This window comes from Copadichromis virginalis, linkage group LG19, assembly GCF_057382275.1.
Source record: "Copadichromis virginalis isolate Kocher_CV1m ecotype Utaka linkage group LG19, C_Virginalis_male_GT1.1, whole genome shotgun sequence".
Taxonomy (NCBI): domain Eukaryota; kingdom Metazoa; phylum Chordata; class Actinopteri; order Cichliformes; family Cichlidae; genus Copadichromis; species Copadichromis virginalis.
Window position 1 is genome coordinate 30,229,815 of NC_140636.1, and position 16,294 is coordinate 30,246,108.

The following is a 16,294-nucleotide window of genomic DNA, read 5'->3' on the forward strand; positions in this document are numbered from 1 at the left end:
TGTTTATTACAATGAAGTAATTAGCACAGAAAATAATAATAGTAGTAGTAGTACAAATAATATTTGGAAGCGGAAGAGTGAGTCCCTGCGCCCTCTGCTGGTAGTCTCTGGAAAAGTAATGACTGGAAAGCCTCAAAGCTGCGTTCAAGAGGGCAAGAACTGTTCGCAAACTCCAACGACCAGAAGCTGCAAATGAGAGAAACAGTCCTCACCAATTTATTTTTGCACATTTCTTGGACAAGTTTAAGGATTTGCACTTTAAATTCTTGCACTATGAATTTATTCGTTTGAATAATGTTCGCTAACAACTGAAAACAATCTTGAACGCGACTTATAGCGACTGTTGACAACCAGGACGATGGTGACCGTAGGTGAGTTGGCCATAATCTATTGTTTCCCTTAAAAATCATATTAGTTGTCAAGAATTTGAAGATTTCGTCTGTATTTTCATTTAAATGTATATTTGCAAGTTTCCACCTCCTCACCAGAATTAACAACGCAAAGCTAAGCCAGGAGTAGTTAGCATCTTACTACCTATGCTAAGGAAGTAAGCTCGTTTTAATGTGTTGCAGTCGAGCTGCTGAGTCTCCTGTTGGTGTCAGTGCTGTGGGGCTGCACCAACCCTTTCCTAAAGAGAGGCACCGAGGGGATAGAAAATGTGACAAAAACCAGCAAAGTGGCACAGCTGCTGGCGGAGCTCAGGTTTCTCTTTCTTAACATCAAGGTAGGTTTTGAGACAGCAGATTCGCGCATTTTAAGGTAGACTGTATGTTACTGTAACTGGCTCAGTTGCTCCCTCTCCCTTGTGTTGCTCTACAGTACCTGGTCCCATTTCTGTTAAACCAGAGTGGTTCAGTGGTCTACTATTACACACTTTCAACCACAGGTGAGACCTAGCACAAGTGTAGCCTGAAACACTAATGAGAACTTACCAATAGAGGTGTGCGGATCGGGCCAAATATTGAGTGTATCGATACCAGCGGTGGTATTGTATCCGATCGATATTTTGTTTCTGTGTTAAATAAAGTGTTTTGGGGTTTTGGGTTTTTTTGGAAATATATCTCAAACATGCGCTATGAAGAATGGCTGAACCTTTTTGTGTTGACTATCTGTCTGTTTATTTATAGCCTACAGCATAATTAAACAACAGAAGTTGACCCAAAGTGCTTTAGAGCCAGGTACATTTACATTCCAGGTCTCCAAAAAAAAAAAAAAAACTGTTTCTGAATGCATGAAAACCTTATAAGTGTTTAAGTTATAAGTGTTATTATTTTGAAAAGTAGTCAAAATCACAGTAAATCACAAAGTTTTAATGGTCATTAAAATGTGTTCAAAATTTCAAATGATGATTCATCCCATGAATCATGACACACTGATATACCTATATAAGCTATATGTATAGGCTAAAAGTATCGGTATTGGTTTAGTATCAGTATTACTGGCCCTATATTTACTTCATATCAGATCATACCAGAATTTCCTGTATCAAATGCCAATAAGCCACCGTAGATTAGTTTTTCACATGGCTTACTGGATAAATGTTAAATGTAATTTCTTTTAAACACTACAAGCAGAAAATCATCATACTTAATGGAACATGTTTGAGAAATTACTTTTATTGCTTTACTTGACACAGACTGTCACTGTATGCCTTCTTTGTAGACTAGAAATTCATTTTTTTTAAAAAACCTTTCTTCTCATCCAGAGTTATCATTTGCTGTTCCTGTAGCCAACTCCCTCACCCTCCTTTGCACTCTGCTAACTGGCAAGTTTCTGGGGGAAGAGATTGGAGGCAAACGTAAGTCACTCATGTGATAACACTACATTTGTTTGCTTTTTTTAAAATAATGAGGCCAGTCACACAACCGGTGGTATTTATCTAGAAAAGGAAAGATTCAGATGCTGATTTTGAAAGTCAGACTTTAAGCTGTTTAGAGTCATGATTAAAAAGAAAATTAACCACTCTCTAATTCAAAGGTTTTACATATCAGGAAGCAATAAAAATCATCTGATGCTTTGCAGTTCTTCAAATTAAGTAAATACAGTATCGGTTGTACTAAAGAACATAGCATATTACACGCTGTCATTATTTATGTAACATAAACTAAGCCAAATGAAGAAGGATTATGTGAAACGCTAAATACAACCTTACTTCTTCTACAGGAATTAATAGGGTATTTAGGAGCCAGATTAGTAGATTACAGATGTCATTATTCGGTGGAAAAGCATTTAGGTCAATTACCATACTTCCAGAGAGTGGACATGCCAGGAAATTAATCCCAAGGTCAGATTGTGCAATTCTCAGACAAACTTGAAAAAAAGAAAACCAAGAGCTACATCTCAGACTCTACAAGCCTCCGTTAGCATGTTAAATGTTAAAGTTTATGACAGTTCAGTTAGAAAAAGACTGAACAAGTATGGCTTGTTTCGAAGGGTTACCAGGTCAAAGCCTCAGCTTTCTAAAAAGAACATGGCAGCAGAGCTGTGGTTTGCAAAGCTGCAGCTGAACAAACCGCAAATCTCCTGGAACAATGTCCTTTGGAGTGACGAGACCAAAATAGAAATGTTTGGTGATAATGCACAGAGTCACATTTGGCAAAAATCAAACACGGCGAATCAGCACAGACACCTCATACCAACAGTCAGCACAGTGATGGAGGGGTGATGATTTGGACTTGTTCTGCATCCACAGGACCAGTAACTGCACCTTGCAGTCACTGTGTCAGCATCCGTAAGCCAAGGTGTTCTAGTCAAATGAGAGGCTACATGTGTGTCTGACAGCTAAAGCGTGACTTGATCCTAACCCTTGCAACACCACAGTTACAACAGAATCGCTGCAAAAGAAAAGAATAGAGGTGTTGCAATGACCCAGTCAAAGTCCAGACGTCAACCTGAAATGCTGTGCTTAAACAAATCCCCGCTAACCTCAATGAACTGAAGCAACATTGTAAAGGTGATTGGGCCAGAATGATGTGACAGATTGAGTCATACAGAAAACGATTACTTCAAGTTATTGCTGTTAAAAATTGTTCTGCAAGCTATTGAATAATGAGTTGTACTTAATTTTTTACACACTTCATCTGTATTTTGGTTTAGTTTTTGTTTAATTAATAATGACACAGTTTAATATGTTGTTGTTCATCTGAAGTTGTGCTAACTGAACTGAAAGAGGGTGACATTTCTTTGTACCATGACCGTACCTAATTAATAAATACATTTTTTTTAACTTTAACTATCTTGATATCCTTGCCCACACATCTGTCTGCAGAGGCTGTCATAGGAATGTTCCTCACCATGGCTGGCATCACTCTGTGTATTATAAGCTCCATTGATGATATTGACAGAGATACTGGGAATCAGAATTTGACCCAACCCGTGTACTGAAGGAGATCAGGATTTAAGCCAATTCCTCTGCGCCTTCAAATAAATCCTTCGCCGTAAATGGAAAGACGGGCAATGAAGCTGGAGCAGGACTGAAGAAGACGATTTAGATTCAGAGAGCAGCTCCTGAGAGCGGCGATGCTGATGGGAGAATTGTGTCTAAACAAACTCAAGCTTCAAAAGGCCTGTCCAGAAAACTCTCACACCATGTTGAGGGGGGGAAGCGGGTTCATGGAGAGTTCACCACAGAGCTTGACTCGATTTATGACGCTCGCATAGAAAAGCGGTGGTTGTTAACTTTTACTTTTAAATGCTCCGCAGCTGACTGGCATCTGCATAGATCCTGCAGAGACCACATATAAATAAGCCCGGGGTAGATGTCAGCTTCTGGTTTAATGGGGACAGTTTGTGGTGGCTGCCTTTAGCCTGCTGTAGAGTAAGAGCAAGGCAGGAGGGGACAATGTTGTTGTATAGCTTGAGGATAAAATTTTCATCTTTCGCCTTTCCTTTTACTGTTTACTCGTAATATACTGCTTTTATTTTCCAAACTACTTTTGAAAGAAAAAGACTTTAACTGTGTAAAGAGTTCAGAAATTGGTCACATGTACAGTAATATATATGTTTATTGTCACATTTAATTGATACAAGACACTGTACAGATGACTGTTAATATTGTGCTCTGTTCCTGTGTTGTTGCTGATATTTAATCAATAAATTCTTGGCAACACTACTGTTCCCCAACACTCATTTAGTAGTCACTCATTTTTCAGTATAGGTTTAAGATTTACCCTAAAAAATGTTTTTTTTTTCTGTACGCATAGTGAATATATTGCAGCATTGAACATCTACACAGTATCAACATAAGAATCATGCATGTAAAACTGAATGGACAATGTCATAAACGGGTGTACGATACAATAAACTTCAATCAGTTTTAGTTGAAGCTTGTAGAGCTTCTGATAGTGTATCCACCTGTTGTAGTGTTTGTTCTGCTTGCACTTCTCACGCTTACATTTTCTACAATAAAACAAACATACATTAATGTTGTTATTTGGCTCATTATCACAGTTAAAGTACTACTAATTTAATCAAACGTTCATGCGATGTGAAACTGTTAGGATGCCGTGACCTCCTGATGATGGTGGTTTTGTTCTGTTGCAACCGACGGCGCATCCTGCAGGATCTCCTGTCACAGCAACGACACTAAATCAGTGTAAAGGCAAAAGCTATCAGCAAGACGAGTTTAATGCCTTGGTTATATTGATGCCAGTAAAAACGCGATGGTGTTATAGGGCGTGAAGTTGGTAAACTTGCCTTTTCTTTTCTGTGCTCTGCGTGGCTGCTAGACAACGAAGGCCTCGACTTTGAAGACGTCTGCTTCAGCTCCTTTTGAAATGAAAGTCACAAAGATTTTGCCTCCACGTGCTGAAGTTCTGTATTTGTTCAATTGATTAATTAGCTACTCGTGGGTGTGAGTGTGTACCAGTATTTCAGCTTTGGACTCCTGCTCCTCTTCAGATAGTAATGCCTTTTAACGGCACAAGAACAAAAATGGGTAACCCTTTTAATGTGAACACGTGAATTACGATTAAATGTAAACAACCCACCCACACGAACCGTACCTGCTTTCCACTGTACTTGTGTGGGTGCTCCTCGTCGTCGTGCTGCTCACCCTTGATAATTTGTGCTTGTCTCTTGAGAGAAATAAATAGTGGTTTTTTTTAATGCTTTTGTTCAAAATGTGCAGCATGCATGTACTGTCCTTGTGACAGTGAATTAATAATTACTCCACATGCATGCAGGACAACTATTATTCAGTGGTATTTTTGGTTTTGCTTGTACAGGAGTGAGTGATGAGTGTTATTTCTCATATCTAACAAAACATGTTAGATATGGCATAAAAAATGCCTACCATCTGTTTGTTCTGCAGAGGATCCTCTGGGTTAGTTAATTCCTCCTCCTCCACTATTTCTGCAGCTCTCTTTGGAAAGGAAATATGATTAAAATTTAGATTTAATCTCACTTCTATAATATTAAGGGCAGACAAACGCGCCCACCTCAGTCATATTTTAGCATTTAATTATCTTCTATTCAATTATGAGTCTGAAATGACGCAGAGGTGCCTGAAGCTAACCTGATCAACAGGAAGCTCTGTAGCTGTATTTTCATCCTCCTGCACCTCCTCTGCCCCTCGTACCTCTTCTCTCCTTTTCTGTGCTGAACTTTTAAATACACTGGGCTGGCCTGTCATGGGTAGATATCAAAAGTTTTTTACCACCAAAAAGTGGAGATACTCCTTAAGACTGATTGGATTTCATGAAATCCTCACCAGATCCATTGCTGAGCGGTGGTCTCGTTTGCATTCGATTCTTCCGGATCTTGACCGGCCTGGCAAAAAACGTAGAGGTCTCATCTGCTCCCTCTCTCCTGCTCCTTTGCTGGGAAGCTTGTGGGGCTGCAGCTTCATCTCCTGTTGACTTCACCCTCCGACCGTCTGACTGAAATTCATGGGTCACATTGAATATGTTACATAACAAACACTAAATTATATAAATACTCATAATATAGCATCATATAGTGTGAATATAAGTCAGTGGAGACTTGTTTGTTTGTTTTACCTCTGGGGAGTCAAGGAGAGCTGAGTCACTGCATTGGTCTTCAGGCCCACTTCCTGCTTTCCTGTTCTAATGGGGAAAAAAACAGAAGTTGTTCATAGCCTGTTAATGTTTTCTTCTGACAGCTGCCAATCAGACCTGACATTTAGGCTGGAAAATAACGATCCTAAAACTGTATTTTAAGACATGAAAATAAAGCAAGTAACTGAATGCAGAGAGAGAGGAGGAGGATTACCTCAGCTCTCCTTAACATCCTTCTCTTCCCAGGGTAATAGCTACAAAATGAAGAAACATAGTTATTAAAAAATGGGAGAGAGGAATGTGTGGGATATTGTTCTCTTCTTGTTTCCAGTCGTCTGATTATTATTCATGTGTTAGCACAGACTGACACAAGCACGGGTTTTGTTTTGTTTTTTACAAAGGAACTTCCATGATTGTACCTCTCTGTAGTTTTGGAGATTAATAGCTCCACATATGGGAGTTTCTTGAACCTCTCAGTTCCCACGGCAACATAGCAGCGGCCAGTCTCCAGCTCCCCAGCTGAGGACACGGCCACTCCTTCTAGAGAACACAACCTGAAAAACGTACAGGGGTTCGATATTTACTTTATTAGATCTTTCTGTTTGTATTTCACAGAGCTATTGGGAATGTTTTTGACCTTCTGTGTAATGGTGTCACTGACCTGCGCACCGCACCGGTCCTTAGGCTGACCTTCTCTGTGATTAGACTCAAGATCTGATCCAGGTCCTGCTGCATGCTCCGAGGAATGATGAATCGGAACGGTGGACACAGGAGGTCTCCATTTCGAAAAACGCTGAACATAACAAGAAACATCTTAATTCTTGTATGCAGATATGTGATGAAAGAGTTAAGAACTGGTAATTGTTACTACTGGTCTAAGCTGGTTGTGAAAAGATAGTTTCCCAGTGGTTTCCTTAAATGAAAGATTAGGAACAATTATTTAGCAATCAAGGAATAATGAATGATAGTTTAATTAGCCACAGCAACGATATTAAATCTTCCTACAGTTGCATTACTTTAATGTGAAATTGATTTTGGTATAAGTCTGGGAAACGTGGATATTTGTTTTCAGGGCAAAGATTAGGGTGTTGTTGATTTTTTCAAACTCCCCAAAAGTGTTGCTAAAGGAAACATCAGGGGAAGCCAGTAGTAGCAGTTTATTCTCTGGAGATCTTAAGGACAAAATTTCCTCTCATCCAGTAGGTGCAGAGATAATTTAATCCAAAATGAAAGCAATGGTACTGCCAGCAAACTGTATGTAAAAAATAAATAAATACATTTCTGATACTATGTATATATGCCTCCGATAAGCAGTTCTTCCAACTCACTGTATAATGCAAGGCACAGGTATATACTTCCTCCATTTAGCTGACACATTCGGCCTCTGGATTGCTTTGACCTAGAGGGGACCAACATAAAATCAGATGCTTGCCACTGCAGAACATCAAATGCTGTCAATTTTTCATCAAGTTTCAAAATTCCCTTAACAGATTTACATCATTCCTGTCCTGCACATAAATACCACTGCATGCATATCGCCAAGAAAATCATTATCCGAAAAGTGTATTCAGCTCATATCAGCTCAAGTGCTGCAGCCATGGAAACTGACGTCACTCCAAGACTCCTCGGATGGTGCATTTAGACACGCCGTGTCTTATCTGAGGGCCCTCACCCATGTCGTCGCATAGTAATGAAATCTGGAGCCAATATCCATGTCTGCCTCTAGCTGAGCTAAATCAGTGGGCTCTGATAATCTCCTCGTTATTGTTTTTTTTTTCCTTCTTTAAAGTGGCAGACGTTTAATTATTTACAATGTGTCTGAATCCAGAAGGAGGGCTCAGAATTTGAGTATTAGGCCTGCCTGAACATGTACACAGCCCTGATTACACTGGGTGGAAGCATAAAAACTTCAAACACAAACACTCAACATACGGGCACACTTCTTGTGTATCTCCACAGCAACCACAATACAGACATGTAAGACTTTAAAGCCAAAGGCCCCACCTAAAAAACAAACAAACACTTATCCAAAATAGCATCTATGCACGCTTATTCTATACTCATGTATGTTTTTTGTTCATAAAAGTAAGACTAATAGATCGCTCTACATCAGAAACACTAAGAGGTCAGTCCTGCCAGCAGGTCAGAATATAAAACAAGTACTTGTCGTGAGTGGCTCTAAAGTGTGTGTGGCTTTGAAATCAATTTAGTGTGAATGCTAAGGGAGCTTCATTATGCCTAATCCTAGCATCCTCGTCACTGTGCACTGCCTGCCTTTCATTTTACTGAAAAGGTTGAGTTCAGCCGAAGAGAAAGGATAATTTTCTTGATGAAATCGTTTGACGTTGCAATATCCCGCTGAAATTAATGAAGCTGTCACATGAGAGTACCCTGCAAGTTCTGAGTGACTGAGTGTTTGATGGACAGTGCAGTCATTAGCCCATTATATCCGCTAATCTACCTAACAGCCTGTGACTTCAATAGGAGGATAACAGGGGACATGCACGGCTAATACTTGCTCATAAGAATGGGTCGTCACTTTTAAAGGCGAATAAGGTTGCGTCAATAAACAAAAAATCCTGCACTCTTTTTAAATTTGACTTGGAAGGAGTTGAAATGATCAGCTTGATATGACTGTAGCCTGGTGGTGCATTCCTCTTGGTTAGGCTAGGATTAATCAGTTACAGATTCCTTAAAAGGACTGAAATGAAATGAAAGCCTACCTGGGTTTCCTCACGAGCAGTGGGTTGCTTTTTTGTTCTCACGTTCAGGTAACTGTGCATAAAGACAAGGGATATAACGAAGAAAACCCTAACACAGTACTTGATCTGTTTTCCAGACATCAAGTATAAATAACTTCATTTTGTTGTACTCACTCGAGTTTCTTGAATCTCTCAAAGCCAGCAGCAACATACTGGGCTCCTGTCCGTAGATCCTGCAGGTCTGTGACTCGGTGGCCCTGCCTGGGGGTGTACAGAGTCCTGACGGCAAGAGGGGCACCGATGCTCTGGGTCACTTCATTCAGAAAGGCCTCCATGGTGACCACCTGTCGCTGGTTGACCACAAACCTGCGTCCACTGTAGAAGGGGTCTCCATTCCTATACACCACCACACTCTTCACTGGAGGCAGCAGAGATGCAGCTGCAGAGCTGGCAGCCATCTCTGAGTGCATATATGCATGCATGTATTCTCATTCATTGCACCTAATAATTGCATTTACTGAACCTTTTCATACACACACACACACACACACACACACACACTACATTCTTTGGGTTCACACATTTCCAAAAGTCACACATTAACACAAACAAATGATCCAGCTACCACTCCAAAGTGCCAAACAATGCTCTGTCACTCACATGCTCGGTGAAGAATTAAGAGGGAAAACTGCAGAAAAGCCAAAGGTGAAGATCAGTCTCTGCTGTTGTTGTGGTAGTGGTCTGTCTGGGCTCCCCCTCACCACGTTCTGCTCCTCTCTATCCCCTTCACATTCAAACACTCTCACACGGACACTACTCCACTGATGGCGGTGAGTATTTCCTGGTTGCCATAGCAGCGTGGCCAGCAATGACTGGCTTTGTGGGCCAAACCATCGGCAGAAACCACAACAAAAGAGACAGGCAAGAGGAGGGGAGAACGGGTGGGTCTCCTGCGCTGTAAGCTGAATCAATAAGATAACCTCTACAGGCAGGTTAAAAAAAGAAGAAAAAAAAAGGCCAAATCCATCAAGCATAGAAGTGAGAGCAAGTGAAACAGCCAGGTGATTCTTTTTCGTAAATATTAAATATCCAAGCACAACAGAAGATCTCTCAAGGGAGTAACGAGGAAAAGTTCAGCTTTAACTTATAAATATTTTTCTTTCCCTGGGTTCTCTATAAGGACTTAAATACCAGAGGACAACAGGTGTTTAATAGGAGATTGCTGTGAACATTTGAAGGATAATTTCCTAATGAAATGAGTGATAGTGATAGCTCAGAAATATGAGCTCCTGGGAAGCATGCTCACCTGGACTTTAGTGAACAAAACTTCTCCATGCACAATTGTAAACCATCTAAAACTGGCACAGTTAATGCTCCAAGTGAAGCCCAAGCGGTAGACAGCACAACAAAGAAAACGTTGTAGTAAAATAGCATTTATTTTATTTATATACATGAAAATACACAATATACAGGTTTATTAACTTGTGCCAAACACGAAAAAGGTACTCAGTGCAGCAGGTTCCTGCGTACATGAAGGCATCACTCCCACATGTTTAAGTCCAGTTCATGGTAACGATGCCGTCAGGACACGCTAAGTTTATCCTTCAGCGACAAGTACTGTAGGAAAAAAGAAAGAAAACAGTCACTAAAAGTAACATGTTCTTCTGCATGTCTGGATGAGTGCATTCTCAGTGCATGACAACACATCTATAAAAAGTGTTGCTCCACATCTTGGCAAATTTACACACTCTGGTGCTGAAGGGCGCCTCACGGAAGCAACGAAATGTGTTAAAGATAAATTAAAGGATTTAAATCAGCTCTCAGTGTGAGGGTAAAGGGTACCGACAGCTAAACATGCTTCTACCTGATTTACACGCTTAATACATGGGAGAAAATGGGCCGAACCATCCAGCGTGCATGTTTGTAGCTGGGGGGTTTGGACTGTCCGTAATAAGTCACTGTTGACACTTACTGCAAAATTAACATTTGTTATCTGATTGTTGGATGTAGGCTCTAGAACGAAGGCTGCTTCTCAGACCTGCTGGATGAACTTATTTTGGGAACCAGTAAATAAATTCCACTATGGAGCAGAAGCAATTTTATTACAGCGGGAGACTGTCACTGCTGAATAAACGTAGGGAAGCACTACATCTCTCTCTTTCTTCGCCTTACCTTTTTCCTGCTGTCAATTGCCTGCTGAAGCCAGAGCAGCTCCATGGTCAGGGTGCTTCTATGGAAACGCAGGGCCTCTGGGGTACGGGGCACCTCCTGAGTCAAGCAGTACCGATGAGAACCTGATGGAGGGATGGCGAATTCGAAACGGCTCAAAAGGTTTCACCAAATTCAGTTTTGGATTAACACATTTGAGGCTAGACAAACTGTGTAATTAATGCAGGTGAACACTGATTGCATTCTACTTTTTAAGCTTCTGTGATTCTATTTTTAGAGGCAAAAGCTACATTAGGCTTCTCTTTTATTCACAACGGGTCACCACAGCAGGTAACTACACATGTTTCATTTGGCAGAAGGAATCCCAAAGAGATTTGTTAATCCTTTTGGGAGTTACCAGCCCTTATAACTAAATTAAGGACTGTGTGAATGCATCTTCTTTGAATCTTGAAAATTGTGACTGTAAATTTCTTAAAGACTGAACAAGAGGCAATATTTTTTAAAACACCTTCTACACACGCACACAACATGGCTCCACTTTGTGTGAAACTTTAATATACCTTTATGAGACTGAGTATAGTTCATATCTAACTCAACACTGCTCCAGACAGATGACGACCCTGCTGTGCTCTCCACCACACCGCTTTGTCTTTGGCCCTCTCCTTCCCCTCTAATAGAGCTGCTGCTGGGTAAACAGGTCTGTGAATCATCTCTCTCTGCTTCTGTCTTCTCTAGCAGGGCACAGTGATGATCTCTGTTCTCTGGTGAGAGTGCAGGGATCTGGGGAGTAGCACTGACATCTGTCTCTGGATTTAGAGGCTTAGTGGCAGGGCTGCTGGGTGGTGGACGTAGGCTGCCCTGAAAAAGCAAAAAGCAAATGCATGAGAACATTTTGTATGTGGGGTATTAAACGTCACCCTTATTCGCATAAATGCCACTTACCGTGTCTATGAACTGGGGAATAGAGATCAGCGTGTCCGTCCACTTTAAATGCGTCAGGCGCCCGTCAATCTCCTTCACGATGTCTTCAAAGTCTTCGCGTGCTTTGCAGACTTCTTTCCTTACCAGATATCCACGCGAGCATGCCTGTGGCGAGGAAAGGAGTAATTGTAGTCTCACTATCATATGAATGCTAACTATAGCAGACGTTAGCACCTGTTTTCCTGAGAAAGCAAGAGTGGCTAGGAAGCTAAACGTAGCACAGAAAAGACACCCTGAAAAATTACTCTGCGTATAAACATGTATCATCGACAGCAGATAAATTACCTGCAAATTTACGATTGTTTTCTCCCATTTGCTTCTCTCCATTGCTATGGTAACATGACTATGCCGCTACGGAGAGCGGGAGCGTAACTCAAAGCTTTTATTTACTTCCTGTGCCAAATCTAAAAAATAAAAGGTTGCCCTTGTAAGATATAACAACATATTTACATATTTTCAGATTAACCTTTCATATATGGTCATAAGTGTAATTTTGTACAGTTTACAAATATATGAACCATAAATAGTTGTGTAAAATAATTTTTCTCAACGTGAAGTGATTTATTTTGGAAAACGTCGGCGGAAATGACCGGGTGTTTGTGTTCTAGACGGTCTTCTTGCAATGTTGCTGCTCTTCACATGGCGTTTTCCCCTTAAAGTTTTTCGCCGCCGGTAATGAAAATGAGTGGCGGTTCAAACCAGAAGACTTTATTTCAGACTTGGGGTGTCTCCGTCTCCCAAAACAAAGTTGTTAACCCGATAAAAGATGGCAAAAATGCTGCTGGGCGCCCCAGAACAACTCCAGGCAACAGTCCCCAGGTAGCTACAGCTCACCTTCCTTCTTATCCCCTCTGGTCTGAAAATGGTCACGGGTCAGCATATACATTAGCGAACCCAGTGGGGACTGAGGACCCCACGCCTGCGTATGAAGATGAAGACGATGATCTGATGGTGGTCGCCGTGTATGAAGCTGAAAGAAGCCTCCAGCTTGATAATGCTAAATGTTTCCAGCATGACAACCCTGCCAGAACAGAAGAGCCCACGTTTTCTCTAACCCCCTCAGGTGGGCAGACATATCCTGACTTCCCTGGCTTTGACAGTTCCTCAGCTAAGGTATGGATCTACCCGACCAACTATCCTATCAGGGAGTACCAGCTGAAGATATCAGAGGCTGCCCTCTTTCAGAACACTCTGGTATGTCTTCCCACTGGTCTGGGAAAGACCTTTATAGCTTCTGTGGTTATGTACAATTTCTATCGCTGGTATCCATCAGGCAAGATTGTTTTCATGGCTCCCACCAAGCCTCTAGTGGCCCAACAGATTGAGGCCTGTTATAAAGTGATGGGGATCCCACAAGCACACATGGCTGAGCTGACAGGTAAAAAAAAGAAAATCACATAAAATCTGATGCACAACACCCATCTTCCCCCTTTTCAAATTCTGCACCTACCGCTTCATAGGTAGCACAGCAGCAAAGCAGAGACAAGAGGTTTGGAGATCCAAGCGGGTCTTCTTCCTCACGCCTCAGGTCATGGTTAATGATCTGTCCAGAGACACCTGCCCGGCCCAGCAGGTAAAGTGCGTGGTGATCGATGAAGCACACAAAGCGCTGGGCAACCATGCTTACTGCCAGGTACACACACTTTGGAGAAATAATCAAAGCTTGACATCATGAAGTTGTATAAGTGTGAACTAAAGAACTAAATCTTAATGGTTAGTTTTGGGTTTTTTGCAGTAAAAGTTATGTAAACTGTCCAGATTTAGTGGAGATGATGTCTAATGCTTGGTCTTCTTCATTAGGTCATCAAACTGCTCGGCAGCCAGACTTTGCAGTTCCGCATACTGGCTCTTAGCGCCACCCCAGGAGGAGATACAAAGGTGAGAAAGATGCACTTTTTTTTTCTGCGCTGTGACCTAAAAGTGAGTAGACTTTAATCTGCAATCCGCCTCACTTCATCCTTCCAGTCGGTGCAATCTGTGATCTCCAATTTGCTCATCTCCCATATTGAGCTACGTTCAGAAGACAGTCCTGACATCCGGGCTCACTCCCACCAGCGCAATGTGGAGAAAGTTGTGGTTCCTCTGGGTGAGGCCCTTTCAGCTTACCAGACACGCTACCTGCAGGTAGGGGCAGCAAATGATTTGTCATGTTTTTCGTCTCTGTTCTGATCAGGACATTGTTTATACTTTTTAAAAATGTAATTCTACAAGGAATAAAATATGTCAGTTCTTTTATTTTGTGCAGAACACATAGGCTGCTTATTGTTTCCACAACCAACATGCACTGACCAGGGGTACATTAAAAAAAAATCTGCCAAATATTATGTATGGTTGTTTTCTGCTGTCAAAACATGGAGTGCATTCATGGATTTTAGGCAGGGTGTGTTATGTGGTTATGTGTCTGGCATGAGGACATACTGTTGGATTGTTTGGGTTGGTGGGTTGTTGCACAGATGGGGTTTATTCTGGTATGTCCCAAGGATGTTTGGATGCTAGGTTCAATACCTTAGGCTCTTTATTGTGTTTTTCAAGCTGTTTTGGAGCAGCTTTTACGGAGTGGCAGATACAGTATCTTCCAGAGGAAGGCGGTTGCTGTTTCTGTGTGATGTGATAGGTAAATAATGAAGTGTCAATGGTGCGTTTCTGTATGCACAGTGTTTGAAAGAATCCAGTCCATGACTTTATTATATATTTTTTGGAAGTTAGTTTTATACAAACTCTTTCTTTGCTTTTTGTCTGCCTGTGCTTGCTTTCATTATTCTGTAGAGCAGCTAAGAGTTTTTCCTTTGGTGCTTTACTGCCACCTTGTGGTAAGTTTTGGCTTCCTTCTGTTATTAAAAAAACAGAACTCCTCAACTGTAAAAACTTTTTCAGCTTCACCTCTTTCTCCTTCCTGTGAGGTTCTTTCTGGGTCAGTTCATATTAAATTGATTGATTTGTCCTGAAAGCCACATCCTGTTACACTCAGTGGTCTAGCTTTTAGTGCTGGTAGACTGATCGGCTCTCTCCTCATCATGTTTGTGTCTTCTGCACTTTAAGTGTGCAGCTCCACTTCATTTGTTTCAGCTGGCTGGTTAACAGGAATGTGACACCTGCATTTGAAATTTTAGACCCGCTGTATTTTTTTTCTTTACTGTGTTGCACTTTCTTCCTTTTTAGTCTTTTCCTTCTAATTCTCTCTTTATTGTTATCAGGGCAGAGTTCTTTTTTCTTTTTTTTCTTTTTTCTTTTAGTTTTTTTTCTTTCTCTTCATATTACTCTATGATTGGAGGATGTTGGTAACCTGCTGAAATCCATTTTCCACTGCCAAAACATTGGGTTATTTTGTATTCATTACTGCAGTCATGCAAGCACAATTTAGTAACTGTTAAATAAATCAGAAAAATGAAGCAGTCATGCATACAGGTGCTTTTTCTGTTTTTTCGTCCAGCTTTTGGCTCAGACATTAGAAAGGCCAGTGCTTGCCCATATATCGACTTGAGTCGCATTTCTCTTGCGGTTCGATTAAGTGCGGATTTAATGACGGCACATCTAAAGGCTACTGAGCTCAGAAGATATTTGGCTTAAAGCTTACACCTTTTATGGTTGTTGTTATGGGAGCTGTAGGTATGCATTAAAGAACAATTTGCCCAACAAGATTGAATTAACCTAAATGAGGTTATATTTATGACTAAAACTATCTATTACAGTATTATTACTCAGTCTCATCTGCAAGTTAAAAACTCTTTAAGCCTTCATGCAATTCCAGTCAGCTGGCTTTATTTCTTTTAGGTGTTACACAGAGTGCTGTATTGTCCCACGAGCAGCACTATGATAGACTACTGTATACTGCCTGTGTCCTTATTTTTGGATTGTGTAATTACTTTGCTCCAGTAACTCAACACTATCTTTCTGAACTACGCCATTCATACAATCCCAACAGAGCACTTAGATCGTCCAATCACAGGCTCCTAGCACAACCTAGGACTCGAATGAAGTCGAGAGGTGACCGGGCCTTTGCATCCGTGGCACCTAGACTCTGGAATAACCTCCCTGTTCATATTCGTACTGCCGAGTCTATCCAGTCTTTTAAATCACGTCTTAAAACTTATTTTTTTACTTCGGCTTTTGATTCTGTCTAGTTGGCTGGTCTAGCTTGTTGTGTTGTTACCTATTGTTTGTTGTCCTCTTTCATTGTTTGTTTTAACTGTCTCATGCTTTTACTGACTGTGAAGCACTATGGTCAACACTGTTGTTTTAATATGTGCTATATAAATAAATTTTGATTTGATGTTTTGAAATGGACTATGTCCTACATTTCAGATCTAGGCAGGGTGTGACACCTTTTATTTAATACACTTGGCACCACAAAAAAGAGAGAATAGTCCCCTGGAGGTAAAATAAAAGTATAATGGGTCCTGGAAGCTATTTGCTTTGCAGCCTTAG

The 16,294-nt window shown here is 41.0% G+C and overlaps 4 protein-coding genes across 5 annotated transcripts in view; 2 read left to right on the forward strand and 2 right to left on the reverse strand.

Annotated features, from left to right (window-relative positions):
• The first annotated feature begins 122 nt into the window (after positions 1-122).
• Positions 123-4,128, forward strand: tmem234 (transmembrane protein 234). Its single transcript, XM_085441695.1, has 5 exons — positions 123-371; positions 573-724; positions 820-886; positions 1,706-1,798; positions 3,269-4,128. Exons 1-5 carry the CDS (start codon positions 359-361, stop codon positions 3,382-3,384), a joined length of 441 nt encoding a protein of 146 aa, XP_085297821.1. The 5' UTR covers positions 123-358; the 3' UTR covers positions 3,385-4,128.
• On the reverse strand, positions 3,948-9,240 carry dcdc2b (doublecortin domain containing 2B). The gene is made up of 14 exons (XM_085441694.1): positions 8,894-9,240; positions 8,741-8,792; positions 7,346-7,416; positions 6,679-6,810; positions 6,437-6,571; positions 6,232-6,271; positions 6,000-6,065; positions 5,711-5,879; positions 5,516-5,625; positions 5,294-5,362; positions 5,004-5,075; positions 4,865-4,909; positions 4,696-4,767; positions 3,948-4,567 (listed from the first exon to the last, which is right to left on the reverse strand). The coding sequence occupies exons 1-14, from the start codon at positions 9,199-9,201 to the stop codon at positions 4,496-4,498; spliced, it is 1,413 nt and encodes a 470-aa protein (XP_085297820.1). The 5' UTR covers positions 9,202-9,240; the 3' UTR covers positions 3,948-4,495.
• Positions 9,241-10,136: 896 nt separating this feature from the next.
• On the reverse strand, positions 10,137-12,253 carry iqcc (IQ motif containing C). Of its 2 annotated transcripts, XM_085441422.1 has the most exons (5): positions 12,155-12,253; positions 11,831-11,974; positions 11,449-11,746; positions 10,892-11,013; positions 10,137-10,336 (listed from the first exon to the last, which is right to left on the reverse strand). In XM_085441422.1, exons 1-5 carry the CDS (start codon positions 12,194-12,196, stop codon positions 10,301-10,303), a joined length of 642 nt encoding a protein of 213 aa, XP_085297548.1. In that variant the 5' UTR covers positions 12,197-12,253; the 3' UTR covers positions 10,137-10,300. The 2 variants fall into 2 exon arrangements, with proteins under 2 accessions (XP_085297548.1, XP_085297547.1); XM_085441421.1 differs by lacking the exon at positions 12,155-12,253 and having other exon boundaries at positions 11,831-12,136.
• Positions 12,254-12,465: 212 nt separating this feature from the next.
• fancm (FA complementation group M) overlaps positions 12,466-16,294 on the forward strand; it is a 44,978-nt gene continuing 41,149 nt past the window's right edge. The window contains exons 1-4 of the mRNA XM_085442117.1: positions 12,466-13,247; positions 13,330-13,502; positions 13,670-13,747; positions 13,835-13,993. Coding sequence (XP_085298243.1) covers positions 12,545-13,247; positions 13,330-13,502; positions 13,670-13,747; positions 13,835-13,993 — 1,113 coding nt within the window. The 5' untranslated portion in view covers positions 12,466-12,544. The remainder of the gene's footprint in view (positions 13,248-13,329; positions 13,503-13,669; positions 13,748-13,834; positions 13,994-16,294) is intronic.